Source organism: Rhipicephalus sanguineus, chromosome 1 (genome assembly GCF_013339695.2).
Source record: "Rhipicephalus sanguineus isolate Rsan-2018 chromosome 1, BIME_Rsan_1.4, whole genome shotgun sequence".
In the NCBI taxonomy this organism is placed as follows: Eukaryota; Metazoa; Arthropoda; class Arachnida; order Ixodida; family Ixodidae; genus Rhipicephalus; species Rhipicephalus sanguineus.
In genome coordinates this window covers 91,201,845-91,221,093 of record NC_051176.1, presented here as the reverse complement: position 1 = coordinate 91,221,093, position 19,249 = coordinate 91,201,845, and the positions used below count along the sequence as shown (strand labels likewise).

Sequence of the window (19,249 nt, the reverse complement as noted above, 5' to 3'; positions counted from 1 at the left end):
TTACCGCGTAACGTTGACTGCCCGGGACATTATGGGGCTCAACCTAGGCCTCTAGTTCAACCAACTTCCGGAAATAACCGCTAGCAGCCATGAAGTGGAACACGCCGGCGAACATTCTCCACCGCAGAGACATATGGCGCAGGCGGTTGGCGAATTCGACACCGTGGAGAGCCGTCAGCGGAGAGTGAAGATTAAAAAAAAAGAAAAGAAAAATAAGATGTGCGCGCCGCTTTCGTTTTTGTAATTTTCTTTGTAAGGTGTTCACTGCAGCAGCGTAGCCAGATTTTTTTTCGGGAGGGCAGAGGGGGGGGCTCAACCGTACATGAAGGGGTATTCAGACGGGAGAAATGCTCGGGGGAGACGGGGGGATTGCGGATCACGTGACCGCGACGTCACGGATTAGCGAGTGGGCGTGACCCCCCCCCCCCGCGCCTCCTCGGGGGAGACGGGGACCTTTTCCCCGAAAGGACAAACGATCCCCCAGCGGTGGGGGATATGGTGGAATTTCGGGCTCTTGTTTGGCCACATTGTTGCACTTGCTCCTGCAGAGAGCGGCAGTGGCTGTACAGTCTGCAGCCGCATGGTCGTCTGCAGCTCGTCGTCAGCAGCTCGTCAAACGGGTGGTGCAAGCCACAAGAATAGTCTAGTAACGCTGGTCTCCCCCTCCGTTCGCCTCGTCCGTGTGAGTGGGGGGCATTTGTGGAGACTTCTCGCGAGCTTACGTCACTAGGCTCCGCCTTTATCCCCCGAGCATTTCTCCCCCGTCTGAATACCCCTTTATGTACGTGCGTGTGTTTGTATGTATGCGTGTATCTATACACAATAAAACTGAAATGTTTCAGGAGGGCGGGGGGTTAAACCTCCTGAACAACACCCCCCTCACACACACACGCACCGCCCCTGGCTACGTCTCTCCGCGATCCGACCCTGCCAATAGGAGGAATCCCTCCTTTCTGGTCTTTTAGCGATCTGGCTATCTGCTCCTCCTCTGCCCTTCTCAGTCATGCCGAAAAGAAAGACACCCATGAGTGTGTTGATTGGACAGTGCACACTTGAACCACCGTGTAGAACACGGGAGAGACCGTGTTCTGCGAACCGTGCGGGACAAAGCACAATTGCACCGCTATGTTCAACTGTTGTCGCCTTTGTGCCATCTTAACCAATAACATTTTTGCTTTCCTGTCATACATAGAGGTCGCGCACGTCTTCGTTTTAAATTATTTGCATTTATGTGAAAAATTTATTTTGTCTATATTTATGATTTTGGAAGCCTCAAACATTGTTTTGCCTGCCTATTTGTGGCGCCTAAAACGAGGTTTTTTAATGCATAAAAATCCGGCCTCTACTCATTTAGCATCCGACCTGGCGTAACTCAACAAAACGCTAGTGTGTGGAAACGAGGCCTCCGCAGCGAGCGAAGCAACCTTTGTGCCGTCCAGAGCTTCAACGAAAACTGAGCGGTGAGAACTTAACACGCACAAAGGTATGAGCCGTCTCCCGATCCCTGTCAAAATCGGGCGCGCGAGCCATGCTGGCCCCCTCCCCCCTCCGGGACCCCTCCCCCCATGGCCCTTTCGAGCGACGAAGACGGCCGGCGCGTTTCCTCTCTGCTTGAGCCGCGATCGCCGGCTGCCCTCGCACGCTTTCACTCGCACATGAAACATACGACGCGCGGGGCCATGTTATCGCGCTTGGACTTTATACGGAACCTCACGGCGACAGCAAAAATGCGGCTGGAGTAACCATATCATTCCTATCGCAATAAAAAGAACGATGTTGAAGGTACTTTGCATATGTAATGTTTTTACGAACTATCATGCGATCATGACTTTAAAAAAACCACCCACTAACTGAAGTGCTGTTCACAGCATAACTGTGGATAGCATTTACAGAAAAAAGGTGACTTTTCCGCTAAAAGTAAACACAACGACGCTTTTAGACTTCTCAAGAAGTGCCCTTATTGGCCAACCAAGAAGCGTTTTCTCTCTTGCTATGATTTATTGTTCCACAATAACTGACTGCATGTAATAAAGAGTAACAGCCACTCAGTTGCTGTACAAACAATCTGCCAACACATGCAATAAAAAAAAAAAAACCACAGAATCAAGAGGGGTCACACAGCATTTAAAGCGCACTTGTGAAAACAGCATTGTTCCAAAAGGCAAAGACAGCATAGAAGACAACAGGTATAGATGTCACTAGGCACGTTTAAAAAGTTCGTTCTTACACTGGGAAATAAATCAATTTCCACGCTCAGGTGCTTTTCGGTGCTTGGCATCTCTTGGCAAGAGAGAGCTGGACATGGGCCTAACTTTACAATCACAGGCACATTAACATATACACTTGCAAAAAAAGGACAAACAGATATCTGACAGCTACAAGAGATCCTTCATGCGCACTGTCCTTCGGACGGCATTGCTGAAGCCTTCCTTGAACTGGTACCACACCTGTGCTGATGAAGTGGCATTCCCAACACTTGTAGGCTCTGAAAAAGACACCAGAAGGTTCTTGTTCAGAAGATGTGGAACTTGCAAGAATTATTTCTGCCACAATTTCTTGTGCAAGTCCACTTGGAAGGCTTGCCTATACAATGTCAGTCAAAAAATTGCTCTCGGAATGTGTAAAATTCTAAATTTAGCTCTGTAGTAATCTTGGCATAGCAAAATCTCCCCCCAGTTAAAGGGACCCTGAAACGGTTTTTTGAAGTTTTTTCAGCGTTTAGGCAGGAGCATCCCCAAATCATTCGCACCAGAAATTAAGCGACGCACTGTGTACCAAGGCCGCTACGGAATTTATATCTATACCCTCCTCCTCACCACTGCCTTGCACCCTCAACTCACAGACACCCTGACATCGCCAGCGATCGCAGCGCTCTCATGAGCGCACTCGACGGTTTGAGTTCGCGACGGGTTGCGCGCAATCTCGGAGGCCCAACAAAGACGAAGCTCGCGGAGTGGTTGATATCTGCTCCGACAGGTGCCGCCACAATACCAGCAGATCATCTTTTATTCTCCTGTACTGCGACAACCTGCAAAAGCATGCGGACAAACAAAAATAATTCGAGAACGACCACCGATAAGCGTAAACTCGGGCAATGTGGTTGTGTGTTCAGGGGTGAAGTTACAGCCACAAAAACGTGGATCGTGGCGTTGAACGGATAGCGAGAGCGCGACGCTCATTGCAGCGACGAGCTGAAGGGATTCCGCTCGCCAGATGCCTCACGAATATTGCACGATGTCGCAGCTTTACAAGTCACCAATTGCTAGAAATTGCTAGATACGTGGTACACAACAAGGCTAGGGCAATTAATTATGTCCAAGCAAAGAAACCTCAAGATAAACACTGTCGCTCAGCTCACGTCAACATGGAGTACGTTGTAACACATGCAGACGACGCTCGCTGCCCACAGGAGGTTCAGTGACGTGTACTGGACATATCCAATCAGATCAGCCGCCTGCGTGACGTCGCGCTTCCAATACGACCCGCACTGGAAGTGGGCGGTTTGAAAACGCGTTTGGCTGAGCCGCTGTGATCGGTGGCGATTCGCAGCTTTAAAGCCTTGTAATAAATTACACAGTTTTCGCACAGAGCTTAAATCGGTCTGTAAATGATCCTTAGGACTTGATCTACCGGCTCAATGTGTTCGTACATAATCGTCAAAACCGTTTCAGGGTCCCTTTAAGTTTTAGACTAGGCTGTAGGTGAAGCATGGATACAACAATGTTCGAGAGTAGCCTCTCACTTATCGCTTAAGCCGTAGCAGCTGAAACTTTAAAGGGGTATTGACACCTTTTTTCGAAGGCAAGTTTACTCTGCCATACAAATCTCCTGTATGCAGAGAAGACTCTGAGCAAGTGTGAAGCTCAGCAAATGCTGATAAGGTATTTTATTTTGATATTAGTCCATTTTTCCATGGCGCACCTACCGACATCGACACTAGCTTGACGTCAGGCTACAGTACCAATTCTGGTGACTTCACGCAGCAGTCTGGCTAGTTCTGATGACGTCAGGTACCAAAACTTCCAAGATGGCCGCTCGTGCGTCAACAACGGAGCCACGGTACAGAGAGGCGGTGGCAACGTCACTATGTAATGCGCGAGCACGTGACGAGAAACTCATACCGTGTTGTGATGTCAGGGTACAGTAGAAACCGAAACTAGCTTTTAAAAACATACTGTAATTGCTTTTTCATGGTGATTCGCGCTTAGCACTACCTTTTCAAGGCTCTTGGGGGCTTGGGCTTTCATTTGACGCGAAAAAACGACAACTGAAAATGTTTGTGTCAGTACCCCTTTAACGTGCGCAAAATTAAACAAATGCTCATGCACCTAAATTTAAAGGGACCCTGCCATACCTTTTCAACAAGGTCAAAAAACGCTGCCGATCGGTAGTCGAGGCTCCTGAGAACACGCGAGCCAAATATTATAGCGCAGCACGCAGCCTGGAATTTACAATTAATTTTCAGTCAGCTAGAAATCGTTCCCTCTTCTCTCGACAAATGATGCCATATACCCAAATGACCGTGCCATATACACAATTTCACGGTCATTGGCTGACTTGAGCATCGTGAGCTTTATAGTTACTGCAGCCGCCGCGGGAGGCTGCCACGTGCCCGCGCTCACGATCACACTGAAAGCCGCACGTTTGAAGAAAAAAGAAAAAGTGCTCAAGGTCATAACATGCGTGTGACGTAACTTCTTTCCCCCGTGCCCTCCCTCCCTGCTTAGCTTCCAGCGCGCTCGTCGGGACGAGAGAAGAGAGAAAGCAATTACAGCGTGCGACAAATCTCTGTAACTCCACTCGTACTTGACGGACTCTAAAAATTTTTGCGGCGGTTGATTACTGAGGAAATGAACTCCGTTAATAAAGCCATTCGACGGTTACTTGAGAAAATGTTGCAGGGCCCCTTTAAGTACACATTAAAGAATCCTAGATTGTCAAAATTAATCTATAGCTCTCCACTGAATTGTCTCTCATAGCCCCAGTGTCACCTTGGGACAGCTTACAGTAGAACCCCGCTGATACGTTTTGGAAGGGACCGTAAGAAATAAACGTAAGAGACGGGAAACGCAAGAGCCGAAAAACAGGAAAAACGCCAAAATATTTAGTGGTACAGAATTTTATTTCAATGCTTACGAGCAGCACGAAAATTGGCGCGCTCAGCCGCGATCTAGTCGACGGATAGAAACGCGGAGCTGGGGACGGCCTCATCCACAGAAATGTAATCAACGTACTATGTGATTTTTTTAACACCAATAGCTGTAGGCATGAAAGAACTAAGCACACGCAATCACGACCAGCGCGGCGAGTCCGATCGCGAACCGTGCGCACGACCATACGAGCTCTAACCAGCTCCAACTCCTCCCGTCCTCCCACAAATAACGATGATGATGAGTCTACGCCAACGCGATGGCAGAAGTGAATGCCAATCTCGAAGGCCTTGCTTTCGCGGGCAATTACGTCATAGACGCCATGTTTGTTCAATCCAAATCTCAAAGGCTATGCTTTTGTTAATAATAAATGCCAATCTCGAAGGCCTTGCTTTCGCCAGCAACTACGTCATAGACGCCATCTTTGCAATGCGAATCTCGAAGGCGATGCTTTTGTTTGCATCAATCGAAAGATCCTGTTGCTTGCGCCTCTAATGCGGCTAATGTTACGGTCAAACCAGGAAAAACTGCGAGAAAATGCGCCATGACCGCTCTCGTCGGTAGTCACTTGGTCGGCTCCGAGCGCACTTCGCGATGTATCATACGGGAACGGTCCGACAGTTACGACGTAACAGCGGGGTTCCCAATACATTGTATCCTATGGGAGCTATGCCGGGACCGGCGGAAAACAACGTAACAGCCGGGAAAACGCAGCAGTGAGAAACGTAACAGCGGGGTTCTACAATTAAGTTAATAACTAAACATTAGAGTAGAAATGATCAGAATAAGTGAACATATTTCAGACCAAGAAGTGCCAGCCTGTACCTCCTCCAGCAGTGCCTAAAGTCACAGACAAGTATTTTAGTGTATTCAGGAATAATGAAACTAGCAAAACTAGCTCTGCTGGATCACACTTCAATAAATAGTAAACTGCACAGATGAAATTGAAGCTTACATGAAAAAAAAAGTTTATAAATTTTTAAGGACTTTCAAGGCCATGAGAAAAAATTTCCAAGGATTACATGTTTCAGTGAGAATTCCCTGGACACCACCACAATTCCCTCTGAGGGCTCATGTGGCAAACCCACATGAGCCCTCTCTGAAATGCAGTGCAGAAGCACACACACTCTGTACTGATGCACAAAGTCAAGGAAGGCAATGGCCTCTCCTTTTGATAGAAAGACCTACAGCAATAATGACTTTGACTAATATGAGATTTGTGCCAATGCATCACTGAGGTTATGAGAGGTCCTGTAGTGCAGTGCTGGGCAGTATCGAAGATACATACTATCTTAGATACTCTTTGGGTATCTTGTATCTGTATCGCGATACCTCTCGCAAGACGTGTATCAGTATCTGTATCTCCGATACACTGAAGAATGTATCGTGTATCTTAAGATACAAGATACTGCGACAGCAACACCACGGTGCGAAACAATAAACGTTGGTGTAACTCTGCTTCTCAAGCTGATACTGCTCCCACTAAGCCACCAGATCAAAACTAAAGACAGTGACATTATTTTATCTTTCCGCCAGAGTTTTCCAGCAAGGGCAGGTGATGAGCTCTGAGCGTCCCTATTGAGGGAGCAGAGTCACGTGGCGCTCGCGTCGTCTGGACAAACGCACGAAGGTCTACGCCCAGACGGCATTTTGTTTTCACGGTTTTTTTCTTGGCTCTTAGCTACTATCCTGTGCTGCGTACTTCAATGAATGTGGTGTCTTTTGCACAAATTCAGATGCCGCTGTAGTGTCGTTATCGAATTTTCTCTTGCACTGCGCGTCGTTACGAAGTCTGAAGAATGCAAGAAAAGGGGTTGCTTTACTTCTCGTGGCTTTGTGAAGAATGCAAGAAAAGGGGTTGCTTTGCTTCTCGTGGCTTTCACATGCACATTGGCGATTTGAAGGACTTCGTCGATGCAGTTTTGACTTACATGCAATGAAATTGACTTATATGCAATTCTAACAGCTATAGCACCACCGGTACCGATGCTGGATTTAACTGAACAAGCATTCACTTAACAGAAGCTATCTTGGCGTACGTCTCTTTTTCTTTTATTCAAAGAGTTTTCAAAATCATAATTGGATTGCTAGCACAAGTTTTTACTAAGCTGTCCTTTTCCAGCCCATACATTACCTATGTCTCTGTGTTGCTTTTTTCGGGTCTGATTACGGCAGTATGTCTTTAACGTGCTGGCAACGTAAGCTCTCTGCTTAATTCTTACTTTTAGCTGTCTGCGTTATTTCTGCTACTGTTTACAGACTTATATTTTACTTAAGCTTACTGTTATGTCAAGGTGATGTTGAGAACAATATATAATAACCTGCGCATGCTTGGAGTATATAGTAACAAAAGTTCTGGTTACTGCTTAGTAAAATAGCGAAATTGAGTTTTCATGATAGTAACCTAAATTATTAGGAGCCATCTCAAAGACGTTAGCAAAGGGATTGGAGAAACATTGTTATACAAAATGCTCCATTTTTCTAATGAGCGTCTCAACGGGTCAGTTTGCGTGCGATATTTTACAGAGGCACTGTATTTTCTGTTGCCTTACCTTAAGTGCCTAATTGCCATGGCTATTAAGGGTTACCCGCCGCGGTGGTCTAGTGCTTATGGTACTTGACTGCTAACCCGTAGGTCGCGGCGGCCGCAATTTGATACCCGCGCGCTTATATTTAAGTTTTATAACACCACGTGTTCGATATTTCCGGAGTCCTCCACTATGGCATCTATCCTTATCATTTCGTGGTTCTGTGGGACGTTAAACTCAACAATTATTACTAGCTCTTGGAAGTGCCGTCTGTATCATGTTCCTATACTTGTTCGCTGTGTTTGATAAAGAACCACTTTTCTACTTTACTTAGTTGTATTTGTTTTTCTTTCTTAGTCTTCTCTAAATATTTTTACTGTTACTAATCACCAGGTTCTCGGAGATTTATTGGCAATATAGTGTGAATAGCAGCGGTGTCCTGCGGCACTTCGGGCAACTATAGAACACGTCTGACACGTTTCTTGGGCTGCAGATGTTCTCTCATAAAAGAGAAATTGTTAGAAGATCCTGTATTACTGAGTACGTAGCTAACAAACGTTTGGCGCTAACGAACGAAGTAGAATATAAAAGTAATTGCAGTTTTACGATCTCTATGTAAACAAGATACGTCGCAAAGAATGTCGCTACCAGCGTTTGCGCTGATGTACATCTCTCCAGTGATCGGGTATTACAAAAACCGTGATATGTTTACGGGTAAGGTATCTTAACAACGGTATTTGTACCAATGTGCGGAGGCATCTTATTGAAGGTGGCAGCACGCTAGCTGGTCAGCAAGCAGAGCATCGACTCCACCCAATTACAAATGCGGCAAGCAAATACCTTTATCAGCGAAGTGTATAAAGAGCTGTCATGGTAAGCAGCTAAAGCAACCCCCAATAAGTTGTTTCGGAACAAAAGTAATATACCTTGAGCAAGAAATACAAAACTTTGGAAATGCTCAAAGACATTTTATTCAAATGAAACCAAATTGGTCGCAGTTAATAAACTTTCAAGCGAACATTTTTGTGCATAGGCGTTTAGCACCACATTACCGTATATACAGATGTATAATAGCAAATTTCCGAATGTGTCGAAGTATCTTAAGATACAATTGGAATGTATCGTATCGGATACAATCGGCGTTGTGGCATCTTGTATCTGTATCTCAAATACTTCTTGCCTGAGTATCTTGTATCGTATCACGATACAATTTCAAAGTATCTTTGCCCAGCCCTGCTGTAGTGGAGAGCTCCGGAATAATTTATGTGATGTTGTACATAAGTACAGAAGTGTTTCTGCATTTTGCCCCCATTGCAATGCAGCTGCCAAAACTAGGAACTGAACGTGCGACCTCATGCTCACCATAAGCATGCGAACCCATTTGCACATAAATTGAACATTTGCAAGTGGGTCAATGTCAAGCTGGGATTGCACTCACGAATGTTCTACATACCACAACTTTTGTTCAAATGGGTTTAGAACATCCATTTTTGTTGTACTGCATACAGTTTTGATTCCAGATTATTTTGATATGCTGATTTACTTTGTAACTCTCTCAGTTTAGAAAAAAAATTTGCTCCCACAATAGGCACACAAGCTATTTTATATTTTAAAAACTACATATACTAAAAATATAGTTGCATATTTGATATCAGCACACAAATATACATAAACTCGATAAATTTCATCAAAACCTATCAAGAATAATAAAAAAAATTTTAAGAGCAGTGTCCCCCAATAAGCCAACCTTGGGTCAAGTAAGCCTTACAGACTTCTGGCAAAGAAGCTAAACTTTGAACGCACATTAATAGGCATAAATGTCACGAATGAGCGTAGTTACAGCACTGTCTGAGGAGTTCAAGTGCAATGCTAAGCCTTGCTATTGGTGTCCATGCTTCCATTTTCGAATGAAACTGCCTTTAGCTGAAAGCCTTAGGTGCCTTATTTGGAGGTCCTGTCAGAAAGCCTGTGACCTTGACATGAAACGCGTCGTGATGAAAAAATCCCTCCTCGAATGTGCGCGGGAACAGCTCTGAGCGAGTGAAAAAAATGTATGCATGTGCAGCTGACACCTTTTCTCGGCTTTACTCTGCAGAGTAACAGGTGTCGTTGCGCATAAATCTGGGTGCATGTGCACGGAGAATTTATGTCAAACTAGGTGCAGTTGCTGCGACATTGGCTGCTGCCAGCAGCGCTAGTCAGCAGTGAGGCGGCGAGCGATGTTGCATGCATGCCCATGTATGCCACTGCGGAAGAAGTGCGTGTTGCTGCTTGTGCTTCTGGGTCTGTACGAGCACAGTGCCGAAAGCAAGGGGATCCCGAACTGCAGAAGTCAGAAGCGGAACAACGAATGTGACGAGCAGAATTAGATATATGCACAATATGACGAGGGGCCTGCACAAGGCGCTGAGAGAGTCCACTTTAATGCCTAACATATGCACGGCTCAGTGCGGCTCATCTTGTCTTATACGAATGAAGCAAGGCTTTCACCTTCTTGTTTTGCGAAAGTGCATCAACTGCCGAACTTTTCTGGCTGTCTATGTTTTTGTATTTCTTTTAAGCACGAGAAACAATGGGGCAGATGCAAAGCACATCGACTGTGCCATTCGAGTAGCTAACGTTTCTTGAGGAGCCAAGGAAACTTAAATAGTAAGCAACACCGACTTCAACAAGGTCGAGTGGCATGGCTACATGGATTGTGAACCTACAACCCTTTCGTACCACATTCTGAATGAAAGGTCAAAGTGTAACATATCATTAAGAGTAAAATATTAAATATTTCCATATCAGTGCTCTGAACCTTCGCTTAAAGGGGCCCTGCAACCCTTTTTCAGCATGGTCAGAAAAGGCTGCCGATCGGTAGTTGAGGCTCCTGAGAACACGCGAGCCAAACATTATTCGCCGCGAGATCGACCTATAGGAGGCAGCACTGTCGCCGCGTTAGTGTGGAGAGGCGGTCGGCGGCGCGTATACAAATGCACACAGCGGCTCTTCGTTGTGAGCTGTTTGAGCCGATTGTCGGCGAATAAAGTGCGTTGATTGCACCTTACTGGTAATATATACGCTCTTCATTGTTGAATCGATGCACGAAGGTCATCCAACGTGACTATTACTAGTGAGAGAAGCGCAATCTGCCGATGCTCGCCCTGGGTGACAGTCTGCGCTTAGGCACCATACAACGTTTTTTGTTGTTTTCTCTGTACGTGTTTAGCTTGTGTTCTGTGTACTACGCACTGCTGCAGCACGCCTTAACTACAGTCGAGCCCGACTACATCGAACCCGTTTATATCAAATTATCCCGTATATCGAACAATTTCTAAACACGGTAAATTTACATTGAGAATATATAGCAAAAGTTACTGTTACATCGAACGAAAATAGCAACGACAACCGATATATCAAACTCCATGTGCCTCAAAAGTGCCCCAGCAAGTTGGCTTTCCCTCGCGGTGGCGGGGAAAACTGCCGGCGCCACCCTAGAAAAAGTGGTTTAGACCCGGTTGTGCACGGGCGAACACCCCCCTGCAAGAAATGATCCTAGCCCGCTCGCAGCGCTTACAGCCAATCAGAGGCCGTCGTGCTTTCTCCGAGGCGTGGATACACTGTAGCGCGGAGGCGGTAGAAGTGAGCGCCATTTTTTCTTTCTTTATGCTTGTGTGCCTGCTGCTTTCTGTTTTCCTCGAGTCCTCATTCAGCGTGGTCCGTGCTGGTGGTGTTGCCTGTTGGTGCTCTGTGAACTTTATTGGTGCGCTGTCGTCATGGCTTGTGCAAAGAGGCAGAATTTGCCGTTCGCCGCGAAACTCGAAATCATAAATCGGGTCAAGCGCGGTGAAAAGAAGTCCGACGTCGCCGCCGCACACAAAATTCCAAGGAGCACCTTGAGTTCCCGGGAGCTATCGACGGATCGACATTCGACGAGTTCATCAGTGCGGACGATGATGTCGCCATCATGGGTGAGCTACAAGATGAGGGCTACGTTGCAGACGTCGTGCCGACCACGAGCCAAAGCGACAGCAATAAGGAAATTGACGATGGTCCATTGCCTACATCCTCCGAAGTGATTAGTGCACTTGCGTTGGTCCGGCGCTATTGCGTGAATGTGGAAGGCTGCTCCAACTCGTTGGACAACGTGGAGGCGTGCGTGCTGTCACAGGCAGCGAAGTCGTTGACACAGAAGAAAATCCAGGACTATTTTGTTCCAAAGTAGGGCACGCAAGTAAGCCACCATATTAATAAAGTACTTTTCTTATTGTTATGTGCCTTTGTGTCAAAATACTATAGCGGGCCTATATCGAATTATGCCATATATCGAACTAATAAACGTTTTTTGGCGAGTTCGATATACCCGGGTTCGACTGTACTTAAGTGTTCACTTCTTCTTCATTTGTATACCAGTCCATATTCCTGTGCAATGAGTTCAATAGCACTGTTCGCGCGAATACGCATATGCATGTAAGAGTGTTTAGCACAGAGTTTTCATCGATTGATTACGTGCACGACAGTGATGCAACAAAGGTCCGGTTATTTTATGGAATATGGGTTTTTTTTCTCGAACTAATCATGTCTGCTGCCTTCCATCAATTTATAACAACTCCACACAAACGCTCAAGATAATGTAAAAAAAGGATGAGGTTTTGCGTGACATTATACGACAAAAATGTAAGGCACGCCGTCGGGATTAATTTTAAACATCTGGGTTCTTCAAAGCGTACCTAAATCTAAGCACACGAGTGTTTCTGCATAAAATTCGCCCAAAGTTAAAATTGAGCGTGGGAACTCCGTTTTAGCACTGCCGTGTCATTCCGTTGTCTTTCTTTTTTTAGGGGACAGTTTGAGTACCGAAGTGTCAGACTTCACTTGATAGAAATATTTCGCTGTAGTGGGACCACGACCGTACAATAAAAGGACATCTTAAGCACAACCAAAGCTCATCATGAACTACAGTGCCGCAGTTATACGCCTAACGACAACGTGAAAGTGCATGATCCTCGCTTTTGTTTACCACCGAGTCGATAAAATGCGGCATTCATACACTATTTAATTCTCCTTATATTTGGGACTATGCCAAGCGCACATTACGACGTGCTTGAACCAGAAAGTGGCACCAACACTGAAATGATTATGGCGAACGAAGGGTACGACACCAATATACAACCCTTTCGAAAGTCGCACTCACTGATCTTATTACAATGCGCATACAGCTGAGCAAGCCCATTTGCTTTTGTACACCATGTTAGGTATACGTATGAGCAGTTAAACTCGCGCTAACATAACAGAACAAACCGCCCTTTGAGAACGTGCAGGACGTACGCGCACATGCAAACACGACGTGGCTAGCAGACGACGCAGGGAGCAATCCACACTAGGCGCGCTTCAGCCAGTAGCCGCCAGGCGGCGACTGCTCGATCTCGCGGCCAATAGCGCAGCACATGGCCTGAAATTTACAATTAATTCTCTAAGTCAGCTAGAAATCGTTCCCTTTTCTTTCTACAAATGATGCCATATACCCATATGACCGTGCCATTAACGCAAACTCACAGCCATTAGCTGATTTGAGCATCGCTAGCTGCATAGTTACCGAGGCTGCCGCGGGAGGCCGCCATGTGCCTGTGTGTGCGCTCCCAATCACACTGAAAGTAAGCTGCGCGCGTGTCGTAGCTTCTTCTACCCGTGCCATCCCTCCCTGCTTAACTTCCAGCACACTCGTCGGGGCAAGAGAAGAGAGAAAGCAATTACAGCGTGCGAAAAATCTCTGCGACTCTGCTTGTACTTGACGGATTCTAAAAATTTGTGCGGCGGTTAGGTACTTGGAAAAGTGCTGCAGGGTCCCTTTAAAGCATCTCCAACCATCCGTCACTGGAAGCTGCAACAGACAGAAGGTGCCTAGAAAAGTGTTGAAGGACTCCTTTAAAGAGGTCATGGACCACTTTTCCAAGTAATCATTTAATGACCTCAGTATTGGAGTTTATTGCCTCAGGAATCGATTGCCGCCAAAATTTCTCAAATCCACCAAGAATGAGCGGAGTTACAGGGGTTTGCCACATGCTTTAAACGCTTTCTCTCTCCTCTCATCCTGACGAGCGCACTGGAAGCTACACAGGGAGGGATGGCAAGGGGGAAGTTACCTCAGTGCGTGTCATGACCATGAGCGCACGTGATGAAATGCGATCGCTCTCTCCTGTTGTGATTCCTGTGCTCAAGTATGGCGCACTGTGTAGTGTTAGCAGACTATGGAGTGTGGCACCCTGTGGCAAGAAGTGCAACTGATCCAAAAGCCGCTCTTGATTCATATCGGCTATTTCCCAATAACATGCCATCTACTGTTCGACATCAAACAGAAGGCGCCGGCAGCTTCGAAGAGAGCAAGCACTGGCCTCTGTATGAAAAAAGAGGACCTGAGAAAATGGCAACTTTGCACTCCGCTTCTAAACTCTTTGCTGTGCATGATTGCAAGGTTTGGCGGCGATGTTCGTAGCAGTGTCTGCTATATACAGGATGTGTTTTCTCACCAAGCCCGAGGGGTGGTTCATGACCCCTTTAACTGATCGAGGACATGGGACCGGATTCCAGCCAATACTGCCCCATTACAGATGCAGAACAAGAGAATGTTTGTGTACTTAAGGCCACTAAAAGATCATGGGTTGATCAAAATAACTGCGAAGACCCTTGTAGCCCATATTGTCACTTAGTTAAACCCCATATTGTCACTAGGTAAACCTAGTTGTTGTTTGTCAACAGCAACTTGAAGTCATCTATGGGCAAAAATGAAACCTATGACATCCTAAACTTGGCGCCTTTATCAGTAAGACAAGCATATACCGGGTGTTTCAAGAAATGAGTTCAAAATACTCAAAAATGCAGTGAAGTGCGATATTTGCTCGACGCCTTCAGAATTACTTCTTCTGTAGCCACAGGTGTCTTAAGATGGCTAAATACATCATTTGAGACAGTAATTAAGAAAGGTTAAATTAATTAACTTTTTAATTAATGGAGTTAGGCAGCTATGTCAAATAGGAGAAGTGAAGTTCTTCATGCAAAGAACCCATCGTAGCTTTGAGATACAGTTGAAACCCGCAATAACGAAATCGGCGGGGAAAGCACAAAATTTCGCTCTTGCGAGAATTTCGTTGGCGCGAGAATGCGGCAGAAAAGACATGGAATTTACAAAAAACACATTTTATTTCCAAAAGTCAGTAAGTTTGCTTTGACGGGCCTTACCATGCAGCATTTTCATGCCTCTCGATCGGGAATCTCGTTTGCCACGGCACAAAGTTCTCCCCATGCACTGGTCAGTGACGGCGGTACCGCGCTTTCACCAGCACCATCAAGTGCGCCTACAGGCGAACCTTCTTTCGGCTCCGCTGGATCAGCGCGGAATCGTGGACAGCGAGCTGCACGCAACGCCGAATTCTTCGGCAATGTCAATTTTTTTCCAGCCCTTTTCCACCTCACTGATGATTGCAGCCTTATCTTCCAGCATGATGAACTTCCGCTTTTTCGTTGGAGGTGGCATCTTCGCAGGTAGCGAAATCGGACGAAGCAGTCGCAACACACAGGTTCACGTTGCACCAAGCGACCAAGCAAACGCTCCACAAAATGGCTTCACACACGCGCCCATGTGCGCGCAAAGCCGACAGAGCCAAGCACAGAGCCAAGCCAACGAACGAAACTCCGTGAGAAATGTGGATTTGGCTAAGTAGTCCGCGATAACGAGGTGTTTAGGCAAGCCATCATCATCATCATTGTCGCCAGTTTTATGTTTTTTTGTAAACAATGATGGCGGCTGCTTCTCAAGTGCGCTGTAGCGATGGTTTTGCACAATTTAAGTGTTGCATGAATGCATTTCAGCAGTTTTCGAATGTAGTTATGTTGCGAGAGTAGATTATTTGCGCACTCGTGTTTCAAAAATTTCGTTAATGAGGGACTGCAGTATGAATACCTTTCGTAGTCGCGAGTTACGAAATGCATTGACTCCTATGGGCGTTCGCCGGTGCTCCGAAAATATTTCGTTGCGGTGAGAATTTCGTTCCCTCGGGATTTCGTTATCGCGGGTTTCGACTGTATAGAAAAAGTGGCCTCTAGTAATTACTGTGGCGTAATGAACTTCAACCAAATACAACGGCAAAACCGAAGCCGAAGCACCAATGAGCGCAACAAGCAGATGATAAGAATGATGTCACTGTTCAAGACAGCGATTACAGAGGTGTAGTTTTTCTGCACTCGTTAACATATGTGCGCCATGCGTGCTATAACTGCAAGCGCAGCCCGCACCCCCACACAACATCTGTTGATGGTTGATATAATGATGCTTACTCATTCTGGACATCTCAGATGAATACGGCAGTTGCGCTCTTGTGCGTTTCAGTTTCAGATCCGTCACTTAATTTGGTTGAATTTTATTACTTCGTAATTATTACTAGGGGCCGCTTTTTTCAAATCTCAAAGTCTCAATGGGTTCTTTGCATAAAGTACTTAAATTCTCCCATTTGAGAGAACTGTCTAACTCCATTCATTAAAAAGTTAATAAATTTAACTTTCTTAATTATTGTCCCAAATGATATATTTAGCCATCTTAAGACGCCTGCGGCTACAGAAGAAGCAATTCTGAAGGCGTCGAGCAAATATCACATTTCCCTGATTTTTGAGAATTTTGGACACATTTCTTGAAACATCCGGTATAATGCACTTCATCTGAATGTGTCATCACTGGGGAAATCTGTGCAAATAAAACAGAAAACATATATGAATAGCCTTCACAGGAACAGTTATGAGTTGAAATACTTTTTTGAATTAAAAACAAAAAGCATTGACAAAGCAACTTGTCTTGGCTTTTTATGGTTAGCTGTTAACCCCAGTACTTACAGCATATGTCTAAATTGATCAAAAATGGTGCAAAAATTACGCACTCTTCTCATGTAGGCAGTTTGGAATGAATACAAAGTACAGCACTACTATGAACATGAAGTAAGAAGCAAGTCACATAATTAGAATTAAAAGTGACAGTCACACAGTACAACTCAACTGACAGGTGCACCAGTTGGCTCAGCACAGTGAATACATCACTGTGGCCAAGCCAGTGATAGATGAGCAGACTGAGCACTCAGTTGGATAAATGCGTGCTATCAAAGAATGCGACAGCAGCCGACCAGGTTATGTACTATGATTGTTAAATTCAATGCTCAGAGTGAATGACGAAGGAAGGGCCAATTTTGCAGCCCACAGGCCGCAAGAGGCTGACTATCACATGCATCAGTAGTTCGTGATGCCACATAGGAGCGACCAACTGAGATTTTTGTGAAGCAACAGGCTTCCTGCCCCATGCATCAAATTACACTGTACTTTGTGTGTTTTAAAGGGACACTAAAGAGAAAAACTATTTTTTTCTCGTATTAGTAAATTACTCTTTCGAAATTACAAAATCAACAAGCTTGCCTCGAGAAGACACTTGGTAAGCGAGAAAACGAGCAAAAAGAAAATGCGGGTGACGACGCCACCTGGAAGTTCCCGCACCAAACGCCGTGACGTCATAGACGTTGGCGTGTCTACGAAGGCCTACATAAGTTATTAATTGGTAAAAATTGAGTACATTGTCTTCTGAGGCAGCCAGACTTAACATACCAAGTTTCAGAAAGTTTTGTTGGGTCAATGTCAGCAAAATACGAAAAATGCACTTCGAAATCTGTGATTTCACACACTGAGAATTCGGCGCGAAATTTTGAAGTGAGACATTGACCTTGATTTTCTCCGCTATTATTAAAGCTATGATGGTGAAATGAATGACATTAGAGTTCTCAGAGTATAATTTATCAGTCTAAACTAATTTATTGTTTCACTTTAGTGTCTTTTTAAGATGGGTGCAATGGAATACACCACAATTTACAATTTTCTGCATCCTCAAGAAAGTTATGTCTTTATTCCATAACTCCAAAAGTGACAGCTGACTCAAAAAGATCCAAGACACATGGTTATTAAGCTGTACTCCTTTAATTAAATATGATGCACTTAACAGCCAGTGCAACAATAGCAACAACTCACCTGTAACATTGGTCACAACAGCTTTCTCAATGACACGACCAAAGAAATCGACAGATACCTGCACATATGAATAACCATGCTATCTCGTTAATAACTGTATCTCATTATTAATTAAAACCTCATTTTCACAAGTCATCTTATTACCAGCAAACCAAATGTCACTTGAAAGGATGCTTCCCACTTACAGCATTATACTATGTATATACACCTGCATACTATACATGTTCATGACAAGGCAGCTGCAGAGCAGTTAACAAAACCCATTAAAGTTGCATATAAAGCATACACTTCACACACAGCCCTTTTAGAGCCAAGAAACTTTCTTGACTCTGTCACATTGTGGTTAGCTGCGCATACATTAAAGGAGTGGTGACACAAAAATTCGGGCACAATTTGACTGTTGCATCACAATAATGGGTGCATATAGGTGCCATATGTACAATATCAGCCACAAATACAGCCTAAATGGTATTTCAATTGAGTTTTAAGTTCATGAAAGTGCCGAGTTGGAAGTAGAAGCAAAAAGCGACGATGTCATCGAGCGGGGCCTTTTTGTAAACACCGTATGTCATGAGTTCTGGCCAGGTTACCAGAGGCGTGTACGAGACGGACAATGCTGGTGGCGACATCTGATGATGCATAGCCTAACCAGAGACCTACAAAATAACATTTCAGCAACTTACCCGCTTACTGACTGTGTGTAAAGCATTAGCAGTGAGATAATTAGCAACTCACAGTATTCCCATTGCTTTTTTTTTTGCGACAAGAACAGCAACACGACGGAGAAAACAGAAAGGGAAAATATTGTCGTTAGACAAAACATCACAAGATGTCACTACCGGCTCCATGGCAGCAGCTACTGCTGCAGCCGTTAACAGCTCCGGTAACCAGGTACACTCAAACCTCATTATAACAAAGTCACATCTGCCACGAAAATAACTTCGTTATATCCGAAAATTAGTTATAAACATTTATTTGTAACACTGTATCTATGACAAGACTATTCTTCATTTACTTCGTTATAACTGATAAGTCGTTATATCCGTGTTCGTTATATCGAGGTTTGAGTGTATCCACAAACGTTCTACAGACAAACTAAAGCTCTCTACTGCCGGGATCGTATTGCGTAGTGGACAGCTAACTGCTTCGGTGTTCCGACGTGCGTACGGAGGATTGGTATGCCTTGAGAACGCAGCGTTGCCCAATCTAAATACGAGTCAGTAAAGCGTACATCACGTTACTTGCATGTTACACATAAACACTGTTACAGAGTGCCAATGTTTTGATTTCACTGCTTCCATCATCACTTCTCAGCGTGCTACTTTACAAATATTGAAGCGAAAATGTTTCAGCACGTCTAATGCTGCGGCTGCTCCAAGCCTCACGGAGAACGTCGCCTCAGTTGGACGACGACGACAAGAACAAAATCGCAGCCACCGGCTAGGTTTGCGAAGTGAATCGAGCTTTTCAGACTGATTTTCACACTCCTGCCAGCTCTTTCGTCCATCGCCGCACTAGATAAGCAATGTTATATGA

General features: G+C 45.0%; 1 protein-coding gene across 1 annotated transcript in view; it reads right to left on the bottom strand.

Annotated features, from left to right (window-relative positions):
• Nucleotides 1–1,978: 1,978 nt before the first annotated feature.
• The window catches only part of LOC119393957 (chromosome transmission fidelity protein 18 homolog), an 82,303-nt gene continuing 65,032 nt past the window's right edge, over nucleotides 1,979–19,249 (bottom strand). Inside the window, exons 21-22 of the mRNA XM_037661163.2 lie at nucleotides 17,714–17,771; nucleotides 1,979–2,485 (exon numbers count right to left, since the gene is read on the bottom strand). Coding sequence (XP_037517091.1) covers nucleotides 2,376–2,485; nucleotides 17,714–17,771 — 168 coding nt within the window. The 3' untranslated portion in view covers nucleotides 1,979–2,375. The remainder of the gene's footprint in view (nucleotides 2,486–17,713; nucleotides 17,772–19,249) is intronic.